Raw genomic sequence first — 25,223 nt, 5'->3', positions numbered from 1 at the left:
GGTGAAGAAAACGGCAGACCCATTATGTTGGACACAGAGTTTGGCTGGGTAAAGCATAGCATATTTAACTCCTTTTCTGCGCATGCTCTTAACGTTTTGGAATGTTTTACGCTGGTCTTGAACGGTCGGCTGAAATCCGGAAACGGATGTATGGTAGCAGACCCCCACCTTGTCTCCCCCTTTTCCCTAGCTGTGCGTAGGATGGCATCTTGGTCCCTGTAGCAGAATATTCGGGCAATGATTGGGCGTTCAGGAGTGCCTGGGTGCTGAGTGCTGGGGGGGGGGTTGGGTGGGTGGGACTAGGGGGTGTCCTGCACGAATTGATCCATCCTGGCCTGTTTCTTATGGTTACCCATACCAGTTCTGTTTGCTGGACGATGTGTTCCGGTGTAGTCCCTGCCCGTGATTTCCTCACCTCCTATGTAGGGGTGGTGTCCCGCACTGCACTAGGGGGCGCGGCTGGGCGCCACCCGCTTGAGAACCACTGTCTGCAGTAGCTTGCCTGGGGAATTATGTACTACTGAAGTAATAGTGTGTGGCTTGGGCCTTTATTTCCCCCCAGTCGGCGCCAGCCAGTGGTTTCACAGTTTAGAGGAGTTGCGACGCTTGTTGTGGCGTCCACTGCAATCCAGGTGTGTTCCCTTCCGTCCAAAAGTTTTTTACATAGTTGCTTTGTGCGTTGGTTACAGCCCTGGAATGGACGGCGGACCAATGGTGCCCCCGATGGGAGGGCTGCAGTCCGTTGCGTATGTCTGTAAGGCTGGGACCAACTGCCGCAGAAGGTTGTCAGCAGGAGTTAATGACTGGAGTGCCGGGGGGGGGGGGGGCACCTCTCCCGCCTCAGCAGAGATTGACGAATCACACCTGACGCTGGAATGAGTAACAAGGGTGGCGTCCTATAGACAACTGGCCTCCTAGTGACTTGAGTCTCCGCCGCCATACAATGTTGTCCGGATGATGTTTATCCTCGTAAGGGGGAAGCAAGGCGTAAGGGTAATCGAGCTGGATTAGTGGCGTGGAGGGCCTCTTACGGTCCCAGCCCTGTTTTGGGTGCCCAGAGGACTCCGTGGGCAGCGGCCGCATTGTTGCATATTGGGTCTCTTGGTAGGGGTTCTGTGTGCTGCTGCTGCTGTACAGGGCGTCGCTGGAGTGTTCACTGGCCAGTGCACCTTGTCGGATTACTACAAAGCTCTGTGGGGCGGTGCGCGTTACATCGGGCAGTCAGAGGCGCAGGGTCCACTACGGCCCGCGACCAGTCCGCCCTGTAGGACCGTGAGGTTCAGTTCTCTGGCCAATAGTACCCTTCACTACCCCCCTCCTCCTGCCCCCAAACAAACCCCCCCCCCCGCCTGCAACAACGCCGGTGTCTGGGGGCCGCAGGTTTCATCAGGCTGGGGCTCACCTCTGGTGTAGATGTCGCTGGGAGCGCTAGGCAGTGCCGTGAGGGTGGGTGGGGGGGTGTGTTTGGTGTTCTCTTTTTATCGTTCAACCCTGTCAAGCATAATAGTCATCAAATTGCTTGTTTAACTTCCCACACGCCTTGTGGTTTACTGAAATTCAACATGTGCAGACATTCTCTTCACACCATAAAGATGGTCCATCAGAAGTAGAAAATGGGAAACAATCAATTGCTCCATCTTAAAACAAGTTAAACATAGTGGGGGCCGGGATGCTTCCTTGTCTAACTCCCTTACCCACTAGGCAAGGTTTTGTACTTCCCCCTTCCTGTCCCCCATCTCACAGATGCCACACTATTGGCCTATCATTTAAGTATAACTTTTAATAGGGGCATGGCTCCCATCAAATACAGCTTTTAGATTGATAAACTTCCCATACAAAACACCACCCTTGAACAAGGTGTATTTGTTAATTTTTAAGATCAGCCTGAATACTTGATCTATTGTGCTTGTGCCCTAAGAAAAATTAGCCTAAAGATGGCTAACTGCGTTTGATTGGTTAATCCAACCCTCAAATCTGTTTTTGAAGGATTCTCCCATATGTTTTGATGTTTGTGTCTAGAAGTGAAATTGGTCAGTAAATGCCAGCATTGTCACAAGCGCCTTTTTTTAATTCATTTTTTGTAGAACCGGGAAATCTCAGCAATTTATCGCAATGCTGCGGTCTTTCCTAGTTTGGTTATAGTGTTAAATAGCAGGAAGAGGTATTCAACCATAGAGGTCCACTGGGAACTTCTCTGGGAGAGGGGTCCTTTCCTTGGTATGGACTTGATGGTAGCTTAAACTTCCTGGAGGTGTAAATTCAAGGGCAACATAATTAATTTGATTTCTAATAACTAACTTGTAATAAATTGCTTTAAGTTGCTGATGGGCTGTATCATTTTAAGATACATGCAGTTCTAATCTTTTTGCGTTTCATTTTGAGAGACAATACATCAACATTGTTCTTACAGGGGACATGAGGGAGGGTAGGAGGAACAAGCACACAAACTCTTTTGTCACTGGATGATATCTTGGTCCTGGAACAAAAGCAAAAAACCTGAGTCAAACATCAAGCTTGTGTCCTCAGTACTGAGGCATCTCATTAATCATTTGAACTAGACTGTAACCTTTCTTTTGATCCCGTCCTGGGCTCCTCTTTGCCTCCACAGGCAAATCAAAGTGCAACTACTATTTACTGTTGAATGGGTCAAGTGGTCTGTTCCCCATGGGAGGAGTTCCCTCTCGCTTTGAGACACGAGGGGCAGTACAAACATCCCTTCTCGTTTTCCCCCGATCTTAATTTTCAGATCAAGAAAACTTAACTGTGCAAGGCGTTTCTGTTGGTTCCTTTCTCTCCAAAGAGTTCTTGGAAATTTGATCTGCAGTAGCTCTTTCAAGGTCTATATCGTTCTTGCCTGGTAGGACCTCTTGTTTTGGTAATGGACCATCATTCTACTGTATAACATCATAGCTTGTAGGCGCTAGGTGACGGGGTTTGTTGCATTTTGGCCCCTGGTTAAGGAGGCAAGTGTTTTCTGGTGCTCAGTAGATTAGATTTACAATTTTTGTCCCAATCCAGGAAAGTTCTTAGCCATGCAGAGCCTCTTCAGCGCTAATGGACTCTTGTGCAAACTCAGAAAAGGAATGTTTCTATTTTTAGCACTTTGGTGTCCTTTTATTTAGTTCCCTTGTTCAGAAGCTCTAGGATTTAAGGTGGTTTTATATATATATATATTTTTTTTTGTAACTATGGGAAAATATTCAAGTTGAAGACTACAAACCAGTCATAAAACTTCACTTGCCACCTCAAATCTACACACATACGGAGCACACAATTTCTCACTAGCCAATGGCAAGGCATAATAGTTTTCAAAAAAATGTATTGCCAGTTTGCGCATTGAAACTTCCTTAATTAATAAACCCATTTGATTATTGTACTCCTATTTTTAATGTCAACAGAAGTTATTTGTACCCAAGACCTAAAATGAGCAACAATACATCCGTTTTGTTTACCACTGAATTTTCTAAAATTCCTGTAACTGCAGGTCGAGTAACTAAGTTTGCCTACTCAACCTCAGACAAATGCACTCATCCCAACCCATCACAACAGAGGACAACAGATTTAAATGCACTTTCTGTTAAATGGTTCATGTCACCACAAAGCCACTTGGTTTGGCACACTCATGCACAGTGAAATTTTGTATTTGATATTTACAGCAAACCAAGTAAATGTTAAAGTAGTATTCAGGATTTTGCATAAGGAACTCTCCAATAACTCAAACCCAACGTTGACCAATTGGGGAAATAAAATATACTGGCCCTGGATAAACTAGTATGCTCTGCAGATCTTCTCTTGAACCCAAGAAGGGTGAAGAAAAAAGAAAAACTTTTCGAGCTGGACTGGATTAACACACTTGACGTGGCAGAAGAATGCAAGCTGACTAGGGATTTTCCAGCAAGTAACACCAAGCTAAATCAGTTACAAATTTACTTACTAAAATTCCCTGATAAATCCTACAGAGCAATCTTTATGAGAATGAGGCTGAATTTGATAAAAAGTAATTGGATAAACAAAACCCATGGTAAATCGGAAAATAACTGCTGCCTTTGCACTTTGAACAACCAGATTGAAACCATGAAGCACCTCATGATTTAATGTGACAGACTAAAAGAACTGAGAAGTAAGTTCCCCTGAAGAAAAATCACAGGACAATGGACGATGAGACCCGTTGGATCACCCTTGTGAGCGGAGAAAAGACATTTTGGGTGATAGCTGCCGTATCAATGATACACGCCACCCTAAAACGATACGCACTGGAACAAACAATATGACCACAGAGAGAAAAAAAAAGATGAGAACTAAAAGTAGGGGGCTGTCGATGAAAAGAAAGCAAACTAATTATATTTTTGTAAAAGAAGAAAAAAAAGATTGTTTCAAACAACCTCTCCAAATGGTACTCGCCCTTCATAAAAAAGATTGTGTGAGTGGCCGAAAGGACTTAGAAAGTCCTGGATGAGGGTCTGTAAAATGTAAAAGGTTGGCTGCATGAATGGACACACATGAATGGATATGATAACTGGACAAACCTGAGCCTTATCTTCCACAGGTGCTAATATACAATGCAATCATAATCCTAGAATATAGCAAGCTTTGTAGGCTATCTACAGTGTATGGTAGTGCAGTAGATGTGCAGACTGGATGGAACTAGTGATCTCTGCTTTGCGTTAACATCTAGTTAGCTTTGTGTATTCATTATGTAAGAGGAAAGTAAGAGGTTAAGGCAGAGTAGATGGTGTAGTAGGCAAAGCGCTCAGTAAACTAGGTGAAATATTGTAGTTTGGGGTAGAGATCGAGATCTCGGCTCATGGATGGAGCACAAGTTGTACAGATGTATGCAACCAGCAGGTTACGTTACTAAGCTTGCCATCAAAAGAATTTTGGTAATGTGCATTTATGTTCACTCATCTTCCCTAACAAAATGAAATCTGTTACTGATATAATCGCAATGTCTAAACCGAAAACAGGCTTGAAAATATGGAGTAGGTGCATCAGGTTGCATTAGTAGATGCATGGGGTCTCGTGCAGTAATCGGGCGGTTTGCATGCTGCAGATATCTGGTTTCGCCCCAATGTCCGATCAAGGCTTCTAGAAATGCCACTTTGATGGGTCCAATTTATTTGGCCTTAAAGCAGACAACGGCCTAGAGAAACTACAGGCTTCAAAGGCTGCAGCAAAATCTTGGGGGCAGCCATACACTAGTCACAACACCTACCCACCCTCTCATAACTGGAGAGGACGGTCCTTTCATTATTACTCTTTCGACCAAGGGGGAAGAGGCAAGACCAGTCAGAAGCTAGGGCAAAGAAGGTTTGCAGGTGCCCGTAGAGGTCGTGGGGGAAAAACTGCTTGGATAGCAAGCTCCTCCTTGCCCTCATCGGCCACAACCAAAAAATGCACTCTGATCACTTTGCTCATAGGACCCCAGGCTGACTCAGCATCTGCAAAAATGGCATCTAATTACTTCAGATGCATGGGCACTACAGACAGTGACCCAAGGATGCTGTCTCCCATTTATGCAAGGGCCTCCAGATTGTCCCCAGAGAGAACAATCTCTTTTGGATTCAGATCTGCTGCTCCTACAGGATATTATTTCCCTGTTAGAGAAAGTTGTAGTTGAGAAAGTACTTGTAGCAGAACAAAACCAGAGTTGGTACTCCACCCATTTCCTGGTTTCCTAGAACGATGAAGGATTTCAACCCATCCTGGACCTGAAGCGCTTCAACAAGTTCCTCAGAAAGGACAAATTCAAGGTGATCACTCTTTTGATCATCCAGGCTCTTGTCACTTCATCTTCAGGATGCTTCCTTTCATGTGCCTATACATCCCAAAGACAGGAAGTACCTTAGGTTCCCCACTGGCAGGTCTCCCAGTCAATTTTGAGTACTGCCTTTTGTGCTTACCCTCACCCGAAGGGTCTTCACCAAGTTGATGTCAGTAGTGGCAGCAAATCGAAAGAAGGTATAGGTTCACATCTTTCCATACCTTGATGGTCGGCTGATCGGAGCTTGTTCTCCAGAACCGGCTCTGGAACACCTTAACAGCACATACCACTCCCTCTACAAACTGGGCTTCTCCCTCAATTTCAAGCAGTCCCAGGTGACACCTTCCCAAATGCTTCAATTTATTGGAGCGGTACTGGGCTCTTCTTTGGGGAAGGCTTTACCTCCTGAGCTGGGAGCTCATATTTTGCAGTCGTTAATGGGTCTTGTACCACACATTCTTGCCACTTGCGTCGACTCTTGCTGCTCTGGTGGATCTACAATGTAAGGAGGGTTAGGGCGGGGTTTGTTAGTGGGATTGAGCGGGAGAAGCGAAAGAGGGCTTTGATGTGCTGTTGTCAACTTGAGTTCGGAGAAACCTGTCACTGAGCATTGCTGCGTTTTCGGTTGGTGGCCGTCATGTGATGAGGTGTGATGGTGCATAGTTTGGTTTCATGGTGGGTGTTAAGTGTGTGCAGTTTGTGGTGCGGTAGCAGTATTGTTTAGTTCAGAGTTTGTGGGCGAGTATGCAGAATGGTGAGTTTTTAGTACGGTTAGTTAGGAGCAACACATTTCCTACCCCCAACAAGCCATCTAATTGTGATACATTTCCTACCCCCCCCGCAGTCCTTCCGAGTGCAATACATTTCATGTCCCCAACAATCATCTCACGGAGAACAACCCAGCATGATATCAATGTTGGACAATGCTTAAACCGGAGTACAGCTGGAGGCAGTGCCATACACCATATAGATCTAATGTTGCCCATCTCTGATTGGAGAAGGAGGCCTATCTCAGAGCGTAGCTGTTGGCAGAGTATGGCGTCGTGCAAATACGACGCACTGCTTATCTCGATTGCAGCAGGGAGCAGAACCCAACACAATACACATGTTCTGCAATGCCTATCTTTGTGTGCAGCAGGGAGCATATAACTAATTTACATAAATAGGCTAGGATGCAGGTAGGTATGATATTGTGTAATAAGAGTGGTGGTTCCACACCACACTTGCCTTTTCTGTCGCTGTCGGTTGTTTGTGTCTGGCGTCCCGGCGAACACGATGGTGATGAGATTTCAAAACGCTCAATATCTACCGGCAGTCGACCTTTCTGAGGTTGATTTTTGCCTTTTGGCATCCTTTCCTTGGGCCGGGGCAAGACTGAGAGTGAGGTCCCTCCATTGGGGCATCAGATCCCAATGGTTACAGTTCGCAGGCAGGATGACTATCTTCTTCAGGTCCCGAGCAAGGTCATCACGCTCTCTTTGCAGGTCCACCACATGAGATCCTGTATGATAGGGGAACCTCTTCGGCGCAACCCTGGACGGAGATGAAAGTACTCCTGGAGGCTTCCATCGTGGGATGGGGAGCTCATATGAGAGATACGACTATGAACAGTCTTTGGTCCTCTGCAGAATAGAGACTACACATAAACATCTTAGAGCTGAGGGCTATCGGACTGGCGCTCAACAACAGAGGTGGTGTAGGGTTGCTGCAACTGTACAAGGAGGCAATGCAGCTCTGGTTTTGGGCTCTACAAAACGGGAGCTCTCTGTCAGCTGTTCATCTAGCTGGGAAGGAGAATACAATGGCAGACCCTGTGATTAGGCTGAACACAATCTCCCACGAGTGGGAGTTAGCTCAGGAAGTTCTTCTAGAGATCTTCTCCCTTTGGGGAGCCCCTCAAGTGGATGTTTCTGCGTCGGATATCAACAGGAAGTGTGTCCTGTTCTGCTCCAGAGAATGTCCTGAGAGGTGGTCTGGCGGATGCATTCATAGTGAGGTGGTAATTTCCACTCCTACACATGTTCCCACCAGTGCCCGTCATCCCTCCTGCATCAGGAGGTTGAGTACCTTTGGGAAATCATTGACCCTCGACGACTTGGTGCCCAGACCTTCTAGACGTGTCCATCTGCCCTCCATTCAGTCTTCCCCAGAGAGTGGATCTGCTCTTGTAAGAGGGAGTCTTTTTCACCCACGAATCGGAACACTGAACCTTCACATTTGGTTTCTGAGAGTCTAAGATGTAAAGATTGGGACCTCCCGGAAAACGTCATGAAGGTTGTGCTTTCAGCTAGAAGGCCAGCAACCAAAGCCCTATACCTCTGCCGTTGGAACAGGTTTTGCAGCTGGTGTAGAGCTAATGATATTATTTCTTTTGCAATACACCGGCAGTGCTTACCTTTTAACTGCTCCTAGCCTATTGGGGGCTGCAGGTGGTTACTGTTAAGGCATACCTGGTGGCGTTGTCAATTTCCAAACGCACGCCAGAAGAAAGGCTCTTATTTTAAGATGCCTATAGTGATAACATTCTTGAAAGGATTGACAATTACAATCCCGCTAGTCCCTTTTCTGGTTCTGTCCTGGAATTTGAATTTAGTACTTACTTTTTTAATGGGTGCGCGTCATTCCTGCCCTCTTGGGCTACTAATCTGGAAAACAATCTTTTTACTGCCCATCACTTCTTCTGCTTGCAGGGTTAGAGAGCTAAAAGCTCTACCCTGCAAGTCACCATCCACGAGCTTGGAGAAGATTGAGGGTTTGCCCTTCCTTCCCAAGGCGGTGTCTGAATTTCATTTAACACAGAATTCAAACTGCCAGTGTTCTACCCTGCAGCTTTCTACCCCCTGCTCACACCACTAAGGAAGAGAAGCAGTTACACAGGCCTGACTCTAAAAGGGCTCTTAGCCGACATTCTTGAAATGTAAAAGCTATTAGATAAGATTACTAACTTCATTGGCTACACTGGCAACAGATTAGTCCAAGCCGTGACCAAGAAAACATTAACAGGATGCTTCATCTGATACTTTTCGAAGTGATACTCCATTGCTGGAAAGGATGTCCCTGAGAATTCAAGAGCCCATTCCACTGGGGTGGCAACTACTTTGGCTCTACAAAGAGCTGTGCCAGTGCAGAACATCAGCAATTCTGCGATATGGTCCTCCCTCCATACAATCTTAAAGCATTCATTTATTTATTGGACATTTGTATGGCGCCTATACACAGGTGTTTCTAGGTGGAGAGGAGCTGAGTGCGGGGGGGGAGGAGGGGCTGAGTGCGGGGGGGGGGAGGGGATGAGTGCGGGGGGGGACGAGGGGCTGAGTGCGGGGGGGAGAGAGGGCGGGGGACGTGGGGCTGAGTGCGGGGAGTAGGAGGGGCTGAGTGCGGGGGGGTGAATGTAGAGATGCTGAGCATAGATCTATATGGATAGAACAAATGTTATACGTTGCTCGAGCGAAACGAGGGTATGGAGCCATCTGGGGTGCACAAAGGTGATAGAAATACGTGACATATATAGTATGGTCTGAAATGCAGAGAATGTTCAAAAAAAGCTTGTCACATCAAAACACACCACCACGCTTACTCTCTCCTTACACCATCACTCAACTAGAACACAGAGATATTATGACACCATTCGGTATAACTGTTCTCATACCAACATTCTGCCTCATACTGCCCATCACTCTAAATAAACACTTCTGGTTATCCACCCCCAGCCAGGCGTTCTCTTCAGGCCTAACACAGCCACATTCGATCTGGATAAATTCTGCCAGAACGAACACATACTCCTGACCTCTCAATCATCACACCTACCGCTAAGAAGCAGCTAATACCCTAATACCGCACCAGCTGCACACATATCCGGTGCTCACACGCACCTTGAATCCCTCTACTCTCTCTATTGACCTGAACTTCGGTTCCCGAGGGCGTTCAACCTACCAGCGCCTTCAGACCATACCAATGGTATATAAGGCGCTATATAAATGCAAAGTAACATAACATAACATAGGTGCCACAAGGCGGGGGGGAGGTGCATGTGAATCATAAGAATACAACAAAGAACAAATAAACTGTTTATATTGGCCTTGTGACAATCCTACGGTACAATTGCATAACAAAGGTGATAAGTGCAAGGGGGTGGGAGGATAGAGGAAGAAATGCAAGAGAGGGGTACCTCCACGGGTGGGGCAGGCAAGTGAAGGTCCGGCTAAGGCGGCAGGTGACAGGAGAAAGAGTGGGGGAGGGTAGGAAGACTGCAGTGGACAGGAGGCCTGAGTTGGGATAGTCCGAGAGAGAGCCTGAGGGCAAGTGCTGGCAAAGGATGCTCAAAGGGACTGGGTGGAGCGGGGGGTGGTCTGGTCCGGTCCCTATGTGACTCTGAAGGGACCAGGTGCTAGTTGCAGCAGCAGGTGGAGAGTTTAGCACGGGAGGGGGAGGATTTTGAGGGAAGGAAGAGGAGAAAAGGTAGGTCTTGAGAAGTTTCTGGAACTTTAGAAGATCTGGTTCAAGTCTGTAGGGGTGGGGGGGGGCATTACTGTTTAGACAACCTGTCGGGCCAGGACGCTTGCTTTGGAAGGGCGGTTCTGCACAATATAAAAATCCACCTCCATCTCCAAAACTGCTATGGAAGTCCTAAGGACACAATCCATTAGAATCCATTACTTGCCTCTTTTAATTTTCTTTCTGATGGATGTTCCTCCCACAGATTCGTCATGGCCCTCCCAACTTGCTCCTCTTGACTGTGAGCCCATTTTTTACTTCTGTCCTTCAGCGCCCATTCGGGTTATTTAATTCCTCAAAATGGCAGAGCAGAAAGAGGGGTGGGGGGAAACTAGGAACTGGGGCAACAGGCGCAGTGCATGCTATTTAAACCATCATTGACGTCCTGTCCGGATGCAGGAATGTTAACCGTTGTGAGACATCCACGACCATGCCATACAGCTGCCCTTACTGTAGACACATTTTCAGAGACTGCAAAGCAGGCTGTGAATGTATCGTAAGATGAGGAATCCGTGGGAGGAACATCCATCAGAAAGAAAATTACTGGGGATAAGCAATTTGTTCTTCTCCAGCATGGGGTCTGGCATGGATTCACATGCTCATGAATATTCCCCGTCGTCAGGCTGGGAATCCTCGGTAAAGAAAAAACCAGTATCAGTTTCGTTTCTGATCTGTCTTTCGTAGTAGTAACCAATCACTGGTCTCTGCGTCATACTGACCACAGCCAATGACTGCCCTCTACCTAAGCACCGCCTCTGGCAGCCATCTTCAGATTTTTACCGCACGTTCATGTGTTGGGATCCTCGTGCTATTGCTCTCGAGCGTTAGTGCTATTTTTTTCACGTTTTTTGCTCAAAAACTTTGTTTTTTCGGTCAAAAGAGCCTCAAGCTCCACCGACTCTCCATCCGATCAACGGGGACCCGTGTCGGATTCGTCTGCGCCCCTCAAGGGTGAAGATTTCGTCGAGCTACGCTTTGGAGGACTCCAGAAGCTTCTCAGGCCCGGACATGGCCCAGGAGAAGGGAAGCTCGACACCCGGAAAGCTGTTCAGGATCTGCCCTGGATGCCAGCTGCAGAACGTCTTTAAGGAGGACGAACACTCCTTTTGTCTCTACTGCTTACATGAGGACAAGACGCACGTGGAGAAGGACTGTGCGTTTTGTGGCAATATGTCGGAGCGGACCATGAAGGACCGCCATCAACGTCTCGCCAACTGGCTGGAAGGGAAGAGCCCGTCAGGCGAGAAGAAGAGGAAGAAATCCGAGCGGTCTTCTAAGACCTTTGAGGACGCCCCGGCGACGGGGGTCCAACACAAGGCCAAGCACCGCGAGTCCGCTGGCACCGGGAGCGCCGAACGGTCGGGCTCTACGGGCGCCAGGCAGGGCGCACCCTCCCCGGCACCTTCAACTATGAGCCAACGCTCTGGGTCGGGTAAGAGGAAGGGCGAGCACCCGGCGAAGCTCCTGGAGAGGCCCCGGTCGAGCTCGAAGGCCCCATCGGAGGGGGAGCGAGGCAGTGCCCCCCCCCCCTCAAGGATAAGGCGGTGAGCGCACCTAAGGTGGTGAAGGTCTTAATCCATCCGGCCAAGCCCTCTATCGATACTGTCGCGGCGACCCTGGCTCAGCCTGTGGAGGCTACACCAGTGGTGGCGACCTCGGGGCTCAGAGTCTCCCTGCCACCTCGGAGGGAGTCCTCTTTTGTGCCCATCGATAGGACCCCCGTGAAATCCCCGGCGGGGAAGAAAAAGGGGGGGCAGGGCGTCGTAGTAGATTCGGCTTCAACCTCGGAGGAAGAGCTGATCGAGGTCTTAAGCCACGGCCTTGGCGTGGAAGAAGACCGGCCCGTCGGGATGGATCCCGACGCCGGTGACGACGACATCGTCGAGGGTGCCGACGGGGCCCCTGATCGCCCGTCGGATTCCCCTCTGCCAGCGCCGCAAGACAACTCGGTGGCCATTTTGTTGGCTATACAGTCCTTATGCTCAGAGATAAGGACGAGACTACCGTTGCCGACGGAGGAACCTCTCCCGTCGGGGGATCCTGAACCGGGACCTTCTGGCGTTCCCCCACCCAAGAAAAGAAGGATTCACCCTCCACCTCCTTTTCAGCCGTCGCGCACCGCCCAGCCCTCCTCCCCGTCCACCCGAGGGGATGATACGGGGACTGACACGGCAGCGACGGGTACGGACGACGAGGTATACGACGAGGATCTACCGTCGTCACCTCCCACCAGGGCTTCTCCGCCCGACGAGATTGGTTCGTTCCACTCCATGATCGCCAGGGAATCCGAGCTTTTCCAACTCTGCCCTGAGGAGAAGAAAAAGGAAGGATTCCTTTATCAACGGCGCTAGGCCAAGAGGAAGGCGGTCCTCGCGGTGCCTCTACTGGACGACATTTGGGATGAGGGCCTCGCCCTCCTCAAGAACCCTTCCACTACGCCAGCTAGAAGAGACCGGTACGAGAAGAAGTACCGGGTCCCGGACATGGCCCCCCTGTGCCTCCGGGCGCAGCCTACCCCGGACTCCGTCGTCTCCGCGGCGGCCAGGAAGAAAGCGGGGGGGGGGGGGTGCGGCCTCCACATCGACTTCCCCACCGGACGGCGAGGGAAAGAAATTGGACACTATGGGATGCAGGGTCACGATTAAAGCGGCCAACGCCTTGGCTATCGTGGCCCGCTACGACAGGGAGCTATGGTACAATCTGGCTCCCCTGCTGGACTTCCTACCGGACGACAAGAGGGCGGATGCCCTGGAGATCCTACAGGAAGGTGAGGTGGCGTCGGACCACGCCATCACTATTGCAACGAACATCGCCGACACTGGGTTTCGCCAGTTGAACAACGGCGTGTGCCTTAGGCGGCGTGGATGGCTCAAGGCTACGGACTTCCGTCAAGACGTACAGACCAGAGTCATGGACATGCCGTTCGATGGGAACAACCTGTTTGGGAAAACAGTGGACGATTCCCTTCAGGCCATTAAAGCGGACACTGAGACGGCCCGGGCCCTTGGGGTTCTGCAGCAACGACGGACGCCCTTTCGGAGCAGCGGAGGCAAGGGCGCCTCCAAAGGTTCCGGCGGCGGTTTCTCCACCTACCGTCAAGCGGCCCGCTCGTCGTCTCAGGAGGCCTACAGAGGACGAGGCAAGTCTGCCGGACCCCGCCGTCGTCGCCAAGGAGGTCAAGGCGGCAAAGCCTCGTCGAAACAGGATTGAACCGACCGTGGGGTCGGGCCCCCACCGATGCACCCCGGTGGGAGGCCGGCTGGCGCGCTTCGTCAGCGTGTGGGAGTCCATCTCCACCAACCGTTGGGGGCTGGACGCCTTAGCCCGGGGCCACGCGCTCGAGTTTCAAAAAAGGTGCCCGCGCGCCCCCCCCCCGTGGCCAGAAAAGAGCTTCACGTCCCTCAGCTTCTCCTGGAGGTAAGGGCGATGCTCAGGAAGGGCGCCATCGAACTCGTCCCAAAGAGGCTTCGGGGCTCCGCAGTTTACTCGAGATACTTCCTTGTGAAGAAGAAGACGGGAGGATGGCGCCCCATCCTAGACCTGCGACGTCTGAACAAATTCATCAAGGCGCAGAAATTCCGGATGGTCACCCTCCAGCACGTCCTGGGTCAGCTGGAGGAAGGAGACTTCCTGTCGTCGTTGGATTTGGAGGATGCCTACTTCCATATTCCCATCCTAAAGGGGCACTGAAAATTCCTCAGGTTTGTGGTCCAAGGGCGTCACTACCAGTTCAAAGCCCTCCCCTTCGGACTACGGTCGGCACCCAGGGTATTCACCAAGTGCCTTGCACCGGTGGCGGCGCAGCTGCGCCGCGAGGGGATCCACGTCTACCCCTACCTGGACGACTGGCTCATCCGGGCCAAGACGAGGGAGCTCGCCGTGGAGCACACGGCAAGGACCGTCCAACTTCTCACGGACCTGGGATTCTCCGTGAACTAGGCCAAGTCCCACCTGGTACCCGCGCAAAACGCACTGTTTCTGGGAGCGAAGCTCGACAGTGTCCCTTCTGGCCTCCCCGTCGGAGGAAAGGACCAGGTCCATCCTGGGCAAGGTACAGCGGATGTTGGCTTCCGACGCGGCCAAGGTGAGGTCCATCAAGTCCCTCCTCGGAATGATGTCTTCTTGCATCTACCTCATTCCCATGTGCAGGCTCCGGATGCGCCCGTTGCAGGAGTTCCTGGACGCGCGCTGGATCCAAACGACGGGCGGCTTCGAGGAGAGGATCACACTCGACGAGAGTTTCCGCCGCGCGGTCCGGTGGTGGGGCACCCGCGCGCATCTGACGGCGGGCATGGACTTCCAGACCCCAGACCACCAGGAGACAGTGACCACGGATGCCTCCCTGGAAGGGTGGGGAGCGCACACCGAAAATCTACACGCGAGAGGCCTTTGGCTCCCGACGGAGAAGTCCCTCCATATCAACGTCCTGGAGCTCCGTGCAGTGTTCTGGGCCCTCAGGTCCTTCCTTCCGTCCCTCAAGGGCAAGGTGGTGAGGATCTTCACCGACAACACCACCACCATGTTTTACATCAGGAAACAGGGCGGAACCAGGTCCCCAGCACTGTCCAAGGAGGCGCAGGACCTGTGGCATTGGGCCGTCGCCCAAAGGATGTTTCTGGTGCCGTTTCATCTGGCAGGGATAAAAAACACCATTGCCGACTCTCAGCAGGGAGCTGCGCTCGTGCCACGAGTGGGAACTACGGCAGGATCTAGTGGATCGCCTCTTCCGACGGTGGGGCACACCCCAGATCGACCTGTTCGCGACGGCGACGAACTCCCAAGTGCCGGAGGTTCGCCAGCAGGTTTCCCCAGGCGAGGAGCATGGGCGATGCTTTCTCGTTCCCCTGGGAGGGCCTGTTCCTCTACGCGTTCCCTCCTTTGCCACTGCTAATCCGGCTCGTCAACCAGCTCAAGAGGTCACGGTGCAGGATGATCCTCGTCGCACCTGCGTGGCCGAGGCAGATATGGTTCCAGACCTTCTGGACTTGTCAACGTCCCCACCAATCAAGCTGCCGGTGGACGCGGATCTACTCTCCAGGGAAGGAGGCGCCATCCTCCACCACGACCCGAAATCGCTGAACTTGCAGGCCTGGCTCCTGCAGCGCTAGAGTTTGGAGGATACGACATACCGGCCGACTGCAGAGAGTTTCTTGCAATGGCCAGGGCGTCCTCGACTCTTAAATGCTACGGACACAAATGGAAGAGGTTCTCTGTCTGGTGCCACGCACAGAAGATTAACCCTCTACGGATTACGGCTCCCCAGGTACTGCCGTACCTGCTGACGCTGGCCAAAGCTGGACTGGCACACGCGTCCATCAAGATTCATCTTGCTGCGATCTCCCGATACACCAGAACCACGGGGCGGACGTCCTTGTGGTCTCATCGTCTGGTGAAAGAGTTCATGAAGGGACTGTTCAGATCGTTCCCGCCGGTGAAGGCTCCGGCCCCGGCGTGGGAGCTCAACGTGGTGCTGACCAAGCTCATGGGACCTCCGTTCGAGCCTCTGCACTCGGCCCCGTTGAAGTTTTTGTCGTGGAAAACAGCGTTTCTTGTGGCCATCACCTCCGCACGACGGGTGGGAGAGATCCAGGCCCTTTCCTGCAAGGCCCCGTACTTGACTTTTCACGACACGAGGGTAGTGCTCAGGACGCACCCCTCCTTCATGCCCAAGGTACCGTCGGACTTCCATCTCAACGAACCCTTGGTGTTGCCTGTGTTCTTCCCGTCGCCTTTGTCGCCGGCTGAGAGGACTTTGCACTCGCTGGATGTGGCTAGAGCGCTGAAGTTCTACGTGGACCGCACGAAGTGTTTTCGGAAGACGTCACAACTCTTTGTGAACTTTGGACCTGTCAATCAGGGGAAGGCTCTCTCGAAGGCTTCCATTTCCAGATGGCTCTCCGGCTGTATCATGTACTGTCATCGGTTGGCAAACCGACCGCTGCCTGGCCGTCCGAGAGCCCATTCCACCAGAGCGATCGCAGCTACCACGGCGTTCCTTTCTGGTGTGCCCCTGCTGGACATATGTAGGGCTGCTACGTGGAGGTCGACGCACACCTTCACGAAATTCTACTGCGTCGATCGGGATTCCAGGGAGGAGTCCAGGGTCGGCCAAGCAGTGCTGCGCAACCTGTTCGCCTGAGGTGAGCCTGGTGAGGAGGTAAGATGCTTAATGTTGAGTTTGATGTAATGCTTAATGTTGAGCCTTTGCCACCGCCCGTGGTTGTGCATGTGTGTACTGCTATGTATTCTTTATTCATGAGCATGTGAATCCATGCCAGACCCCATGCTGGAGAAGGAACAAGTTACTTACCTGTAACTGTTGTTCTCCAGCATGGGACTGGCATGGATTCACATGCGAACCCTCCCGCCTACCCCTCTGCGGCTCTTCACTTGGTCATACTGCCACTTCACGTGCTTCCAAATCTGAAGATGGCTGCCAGAGGCGGTGCTTAGGTAGAGGGCAGTCATTGGCTGTGGTCAGTATGACGCAGAGACCAGTGATTGGTTATTACTACGAAAGACAGATCAGAAACGAAACTGATACTGGTTTTTTCTTTACCGAGGATTCCCAGCCTGACGACGGGGAATATTCATGAGCATGTGAATCCATGCCAGACCCATGCTGGAGAACAACAGTTACAGGTAAGTAACTTGTTCCTTCTCTTTCCTTAGGAAGGTCATTGCAGATATTAGTGTTGCAACTAGTGTGTCCCAAGAATGAAACTTTGCAGTGTCAGATTGACTCCGACTTTACATCCTTTACGGATATTAGATATTCAAATATATATCTTCTTGCTGTTACTTTTATTGTCAAGAAAATTGATTTTTGGGTAAAACCCCTGCTGTAACTTCCTCCAAAGTTGAGTGTGTAGTACATGGTAGGCGGGTATCCTCATACTTTTGATTAGTTGGCTACGTTATAACCCCCCCCCCCTCTCAATAATGATCTCCAATTGTTTCTGTATATCAAACGCTAGCCCCTTTACCTGAGCATGGTCCCCTGTCCCCGCTCTGATCACTCATTTTCACTCCATCTCTTTGCCGTCATTCCACCACTCCTTCCCACCTGCATTTTCCTCCAAGCACTTCAGGTGCATTGGCTCCAAGTGCAGTGTAACTGTAGCTTTTAAAGCAGACTCTTCATTGTGCTGATTGAGGGAGAGCATTTCAACAATTGAAACTGGTGAACACATGTCTTTCAGTGGTGCGCATGCTTTGTTTGAATTAACTTGTCTTGTTTATATTCCTTATCACCGATCTTGGATTTGTTGTAGCCCGCTCTGCATATTGTGGCCTCATATGATGAGGATAGAGGTAGTTGATGATAGATGACAGGGAAGTAACCTTTACTCCTTCCTTTTCCAGTTGTCCTCATTGGAGACTCTGGAGTCGGCAAAAGTAACCTCCTCTCTCGGTTCACAAGGAACGAGTTCAACCTGGAGAGCAAAAGCACCATTGGTGTGGAGTTTGCCACACGAAGCATCCAGGTGGACGGCAAGACGATAAAGGCCCAAATATGGGATACTGCAGGGCAGGAGCGGTATCGCGCTATAACCTCTGCGTAAGTATGCATCTACTTTGGGAAGGTTCTGACTTTTGCTACTGTGCACTTGTGTATTGTCTCAAAGCAAGTCTTGGAGAAGGATTTCCCTCCAGGGTTAGTGGGACAAAGTGGGTCTGAAATTGCAGTGAGTGAAAGACATTTGCACGCTAGTACATTTTTTTAAACAATTGTATTTTCGGTTTAATGAACTATTCCACATGTGTTCACACTTAGAAAAGCAATCTCTGATGCTATTCTCAACCGATGTATAGAAGATGTTTAAAAGGTGCAAACATGTAGAGCATTACTTATGTTCTTTTCCACCTCTTTGTAACTATTCACCTGCCCACATTAATTCCCTTTATCAATTGATAGGCAGGCTTGCCTGAGTAGAATATGCCACCTATTAGGGGCAGAAAGAGAGCCTACCATATCTTTCATTACTTAACAATTTAGGTTAGTCTGGCTGAGGGCCTCATCTAGTATAACAGTATTTGCCTTTTGACTAGAACCAATGTCTGACAAAGCAGGATGCGAGTGAACAATTTGGGGGCTTAACACGAGTCTAACCACAGCAAATGGTTTTCCGGTATTGGTTACATTGCGGTGCCTGTGTTTTTGGAAAGGTGATCTGTTTACAAAAAAAAACGTTTACATCCAGTTTGTAATATGTGGAGAATTGGTCCTTCTGTCCTTTGGCATTGAGTAATCGTCTGATTGTGTAACACATTTTGTTGTGTACATTTTTTATATTTATTCTTTATTTTATTTTGCACATTTATAGCAGCGCACAAAGCCCTGTGCCAGATGTTAAAATGCATTGGCATCTGTCTCTTGTCGGATCCATCAGTATGCATCTGCTGTATTTGACAGTTCCTACCTCAAGTCAGGTTTTTCCAAGTATTCCACTTAGCGGACTCTGGAAGTGGCTCTTTTTTAAAAAAAAAAAATATTTTTTAATCCAGGTTGCCACATATTAGTGATATGTTGAATTCATGCCATCCCTCCCGCTGGACATTACTCACTGGAAGAGACCCACTAGCATACAGCTGTCATTTTAATATCCTACTCGTCTGTTGCTTTTGCCCACAGTGCATGATGAGAAGATCCCAGAATCATTTTTACATTGTCTCCTTGTGACGAAGTGGCGACTGCTCTGCAGGAGTACAGGGAGAAGCCAATCTGCCAACTCAGCCCAAAACTACTACTCAGCCAGCAGTGTTCACAATCATAAAGGTGTTACAGTAACATTTCAACAACTACCTCCTTCGCCTTATTTGGTAATGTGGCAAAGAGTAGGCTTCAGGATGGGCGTGAGCTGATAGAATTGTAACGCAAACCAAAATAGTGTGGTGGTACTAACCTAAAAAGGGTCCATAAAAATAGGAACTTTAATAAAAAACCAACATTTCACACAACTAATTAGAATAGTAAATGCCAACCCCTGTAAAGGAAGCAGAGAATGCAGGCTTTGAGGAGTCTCTCTGGGTTGATGGGCAGGGGTGCTCAGGAAAAATATTTCAGCAGCCAATGTCTATGTTCATGGATGATTTTAAAAGAGTGGATTAAAATACACTATGGTCATTTCGAGGTAGACCAGGGAGTACATGCCCTGTCTCATACCTTTTTTGGTTTCTTGTCTTGGGATTCAACAATGTTGAACCAGATTTCTAGGAACTCCCAGCAGCAATGATTTGGCATCGGGTTGGTGAGCTGGTTGTCTAGGTCCAGCAAGACGTACCATCTAAGCAGCAATGGCACAAATAAGCTTTGGATATGCAGAGAATCAGGACTGTTTCACCCCAATTGTGCCCTAGAGCTGGGGACGCAGAAGAGCTTTCATCTTCTTGGGGCCTTCCGTCTTAATCTGTATTTCAGAGGACTTTGGAATTTCCCCTACACATCCTTCTGGTCTTGGAAGTCCAAAGATGAATCAACTAAGGACAGGATCCTGCCCTCATAAGGGTCCTAATAAGGGTAATCTGCTACAACAGATTTGTCCAAAGCAAGCCTTTTGTGAAGGGTAAAATCTAGGCTGCAGTAATAAGTGTTCTTTCGTTTCTGACATCATATCCAGAGTCCTTTTTAGTGGATGGGGAGTTTGGGGGCGGTGGGGGGCATGTAGTTGTAGTGAGCCCTACCAGACACCAATATGGTGGAAGCCCTCTCCCAGCCTGCCTCTCTCCTCTGGCGACTTGAATTCTTCTGGCTTCCTATGTCTGCTGACTCAAAGAGCTGCCTGGTGTGGGAATGGTTTTATGTTGGGACTGTTTGAAGGGCCAGTTCCAACAGAACTTCCTGCAGAGGTTTCCTCTGCCCTGGAAGGGAAATGTTATCATTCCTCTGGAGGATTAAAGAAGCAGCTTCCTGGTGCATTGTCCCACATGACATGGTTCGAAATTGAGATTTGATACGCAGGAGCTTAGACCTGCTCCCGGGTGTCAGCAGGAGCTATTGCAGGGGAACCAGAAGCAATCAGAGATGCTCCTTTAACTTTTTGTCCATTTTGTATGAACAATTGTTTTAAATGTATATTGGATGTGTTCTAATTACTCTTTATTAACATTCTCCAATACTCAGTTAATGTCACATTTACATGTTTGGAAGACACTGTTGACCCTAGGAGCCAAAAGTAACTCATGGTAGCTGTTGGTTTCAAGCTAACCAGACTCTACTATGCTAGAAGCAGGAGCTAAATAGCTCCCAGCACCCCTCAATTTAAAATCTGACATGGCTTTGGTGGAGACATCCAGGCCAGATGGCAAATACGCACCAGCCCCGTCACGCTGGAGCATTGCTCACCAAGCTGACAGTATTATGATCTACAAATGCTAGGCTGTATAATTGTGAACTCAGTAGCAGTTTAACGTGCAAGCCTGACTTGGTTACACAATTAATATGTTAAGTATCAGGGGTGCAGTTGATCCAAAGGCCGCCTCTCGCTGTTGGAACTTTGTGTTCCAACACCTGTCAGGAATGTACAACTGTCCTTTGAACCTGCCCTGCTTCCGCTGCAGGACAGTTGCTCGGGATGTCAGGAGGCTCATTCCAGCAAAGGCATGTAAGTGCAATAGGCTTTTGGCATGGGGAATTATGAAATGGGTGTCTGATTAGCAGTCTTCGCTTTAGAAACGTAATTACCTGCATCATTTGATTAATAAACATCAAAATGTAAAGCTTTTACTCCCTCACAGATGGCAATCTGTCCCACTCATCTAGGCTCCTGCTGCACTGGTCCACACATAGCTCCACCAATTGTATGCAGCCCTGCTCAACATGATTGTTTGCAGCACCCCAAATCCTGCTGGTAGTGCCCACCCACATACCTCTTTCAAAGCCCTTAAAGGTTCCCCATTCCCTGGCTCCCCAGGAAGCTTAACCCCAATTGGTGTTGGAGTAAGATACGTTTTGGTATTGCTTCATTAAATAGTACTTAAGGTAGTTATGCACTTTCAATGTAGCGGATCACAGCACTTGTGACTTCAATGACATTATTGGTATTGTAACGTTCTGTTTCATGACATGGAAGAATGGCATTAATTACTCTAAAATGAAATACCAGAATTGATTGATGATCTGTGCACACTGCTGGCGGAACTGCCTAACTGTTGTATGCAGCGCAGGTATATTTATTAATATCTTGTTTTCAATATATATGTAACAAGGCCCGCGGTAGCGGCCGTCTAGTTATGGTTAAGCTGCAAAACTCATAGGCAGAGCACTTTTGGGCTGTACGCTGCGGCTGCCGGTGGTTATGTTGACTTGGTGTGTTTGCATTGGTTTGCGGCGGTGCGTTTGTGGCGAAATGTTCCCATGCTTGTCTGACTTGGCTTGTAGTGGTTGTGGTTTTACTGCATGGCCATGGCATGTAGGAATAGCCTAGGCACCTCACCCGCTATGTAATGCCTCCCATGCATGGGAGAGCAGTGAGGCACGTAGTGGGTAGGTATGCAAATGAGTCTGGTCACACTGTTGCTTCAAGGGAGGCGATAACGACATGGAGAAATGGAAGGAGTGTTTGGCAGCACACTATAGCGATATGGACCATTCTTGCAGCTACTGACATACACTGTGTTGGTGGGTAGCTGCACAGTGCACTAGCATATGTGTGTCCGCGTAGGCAGATGGTATAGGAGGTGGGGAGTGCATTGGAGGATATTTCCAGTCAGTGTATTATGTTGTGTTCTGCCTGCAAAGGCCCTTGGTCGGAACACTTTGGCTACTGGTTGGAAGTAGGTGTGAGAATGTTGCCTTGTTTGAGTCGGTTAGTGTAGCTAAATATACTTGTAGGCGGGAAAGCTCAGCGAGAAATGTTACCATGCCTGACTCTATAGCCTTCCAGTGGGTGTGTAGTAGGAATAGGCAATTGGGTGCATGGGTGGAGGCCCTAGGCCTCCGTTTATGTACCGAAGAGCCTAGAGCTTGGCCACAGCCTTGTTTTAGGGAGGGCAGTCAGATATTGGCACATGGAAGGAATTTGTACATGGGGTACTCACACATACTTTATTGGTGGGCAGTTGTGGAGGCGACTATTATGTTTTGGTGATTGCAGGGAGTCTACATATGGGATGGGGAGTGCATTGGAGACTATGTGGCTGCGTTCTTCCTTCTGTGGCCCACAAATGGAGAAAGCACAGTGCAATGTGAACAAGGTTGTTTGTGCTTTTTTGCACAATATTGGCATGTCCTCCTTCCACAATGAAAATATTATGTTTCATAGTAGGAACATTTTTTGTTCAGATGGAGTTCCTCGGACTGATGCAGGCAATGCAATCTTTCTGCGTAATATCCAAAATGCTGTGCAGCGCTTCCTGCAAGTGTAGGAATAATTTTCCCTGTGGTTGTTCACCACTTTTAACTTTGAAAATGCAAATCCCACAAAAAGGCACTTTTAAGAGGCACCACTTGTTTTTACAAATGAATACAATGCTTTTGATGGCGTCCTGCCACCCATTGTTACCATCTCTGTGCGCAGTGCTTATAGGCAGCGTAACTGCCTGCATGCTTGTATTCAATTTCTATTTATGAACAGTGCAAGGCGGCTCTGAAAAGAGCCTTTTTGTGCCCCCCCATCTCCTCCACCGTCTGGCTGAGTAGCATTTTTCCTTATGAGAGACACCAGAAAAGCCAGCATTGGAAGGGAGATTTGGCAACGGGTACCAACTACCGGGATAAGAAATCGTATGTGGAGAGTAGAAGGTGAGGTGCACCTTACTTGGGTATGGGGCAGTGTTTGTCATGGACCCGGACCGCAGCCTCAAAAGCATTTTGCAAAATGTTCTCCCCTACACAGTACCGCGTCGCAGTATATGCACAATACAGTGACCTTGGAAAGGTAGGGGTCTGTTGCACTGCGTATGTCCTCCAAGGCTGCTTGCGGGACGCAGTGCCCCACTGGAGTGTCCCTAGTGGTGGCAGGAGCAGATGCGGAGGATGCAGCTGCGGAGGATGCAGCAGCAGCAAATAACCTACTGCCTGCTTCGAACGGGCCAACACTCCGAACAGCTGCTAGGTGGTTCGCTTTCACGTGCGGTTGCATGGAGGTGGTGCCATAGCTATACAAGCCAGGTTTTCCACAAATGAGTAGTGCACTGCACCTAGTTATCACAAGATTTTGGCACATCTCCAACGGTCCTAAATAGTTTCCACACCCAGGATTGCCACTGGCTGTAGGCAATGGGGATTCCTTCTACTTTACTCTCGTTTCCTTTTTGATATCCCTCCCCATTATGACGCCTGTCCACTTGCTCAGGACTTTTAGAAGGAGGTGTTGGTGGTGAGGATGTGGGTGCTCCATAGTCAGAGATAGTAGCAGAAGCTTTGGTGGCCATTACTTGGACAAGTAGTTTTCAGGCAGTGAGAAAGCATTTTCTACCCCAAGTAATGTGCACCAGTGCTCTTCTATAGAAAGCCAAACCAAGCAATTGTGGGGTGTGCTCTTTTATAGGGCTGATGTGGAGCACGTGACATCGCAAAGTGCCACTAACTCAGTCCCTACAATACCTACATGTAGAAGGAAGAGTGGAGGATATCTGTAAGGGTGCACTATCACTGTAACACTCCGTACGTTGCAGAAAAATGTCCTCTTTAATGTGTACGGATCTGGCTCGTGTCCGCCAAATAAGGGACCACGCGCACTCTTGATACGGCACCATGGTGCTGTCGCCATTGTTCTCCATGTGTAAGCTTGTCTGCCGGACGTATATTGGGCGTTATACTTTGTGGCACGTGCACTGTTCTCCTACCGATACTGTTGCCATCCCAGGCCTAATTAAACATATGCACATTTCTGCCCACGCTTGTTGTGAGCACGATCTAGTAGGTGTAATGTTTCTGTGGAATAATACTCACAGGCGTTGGCTGCACGCCATAATACTCACAGGCGTTGGCTGCATGCTTCCAGCTAGTACAACTATATGACACGTTTATTCGCATATTTTCACCAGGGACAGTGTTACCAGGCGTCGCAGGATGTTCTACGCATGTGAGCAGTTGTGCCAAAGATAAACTGGCGCTCCTGCCACTATTTACAGGCGGATGCATTGCAAACATGCGGCCCGTAGTGGTGTCCTACGGATGCTTTTACTGTGATTGTGCATAGGGCACCCAGGTGCGGCGGTCGTCCGCCCTCCTCACTTGCAATCATCCCCACTAGTGATGTGCCCTTCTCACTTACAATGGCCTTGTTAAACTAAAAAAAAGGCGACAAACACAATCCATACAAATTATATCAAGCTTTATTAGCACACATTCATAGCGACTATACGGAAAGGGAAGGGGACAAGAAACAGATACATATATTGGGGATGTTTCCATTTGAACAAGCTGCTGCTGAGGGGAAGAAGGGCTTGAGGTCTCATCGAAGCGTCTTTAATGACACTGAATTTGTGTGGGAACGGGGGCTGGGAAAGTGGGAAGGAGGACATGTGCAAGTTGGGCAGTGATATCTTATTTTCCCCCTTATGTTCTTCTACAAACGCTATCAAGGCAAAAAATTGGAGGAGCAACTGATCAATTTTGGCGTCCAGGTGGTCAACCTTTATATGCCCAGCGTTTAGTTCCGTTTCGGTGGCAGATTGTTCCTGTGGAAAAGGTGCCACTTGTGGTGTACTGCTTTGCATTCTGGTATGTTCTGTTAAAAGACAAAAAATGTGCTCAATTCACATGAAGTATGATTGTGTTCTGCGTTCCCTACCTATGGGGTTACTATGCTCACTCATTTGGTCATGCAGGAAATTCTCCAGCCATTCCAGGGTGCTTGCCCTTGCAGTAACTCTTTCAACTCAATGGGCCTATCGTTGTCACTCGTTTCTTCATGCAGAAAATTCTCCTCCAGCCACTCTAGGGTGGAAGCCATTGCTGCGCACAAACGGAAAACCTCATGGTTTGCTACTATTGTACACTACCGGACCTGTGCAATTACAA

General features: G+C 49.2%; 1 protein-coding gene across 1 annotated transcript in view; it reads left to right on the top strand.

Moving 5' to 3' along the window:
- RAB11A (RAB11A, member RAS oncogene family) overlaps positions 1-25,223 on the top strand; it is a 295,563-nt gene that overhangs the window by 109,945 nt on the left and 160,395 nt on the right. Inside the window, exon 2 of the mRNA XM_069624255.1 lies at positions 17,621-17,816. Within this exon, the coding sequence (XP_069480356.1) occupies positions 17,621-17,816 (196 nt within the window). The remainder of the gene's footprint in view (positions 1-17,620; positions 17,817-25,223) is intronic.

Source organism: Ambystoma mexicanum, chromosome 11 (assembly GCF_040938575.1).
Source record: "Ambystoma mexicanum isolate Mex_15411 chromosome 11, UKY_AmexF1_1, whole genome shotgun sequence".
Classification (NCBI taxonomy): domain Eukaryota; kingdom Metazoa; phylum Chordata; class Amphibia; order Caudata; family Ambystomatidae; genus Ambystoma; species Ambystoma mexicanum.
This window is presented reverse-complemented; position numbering and strand designations above follow the sequence as displayed.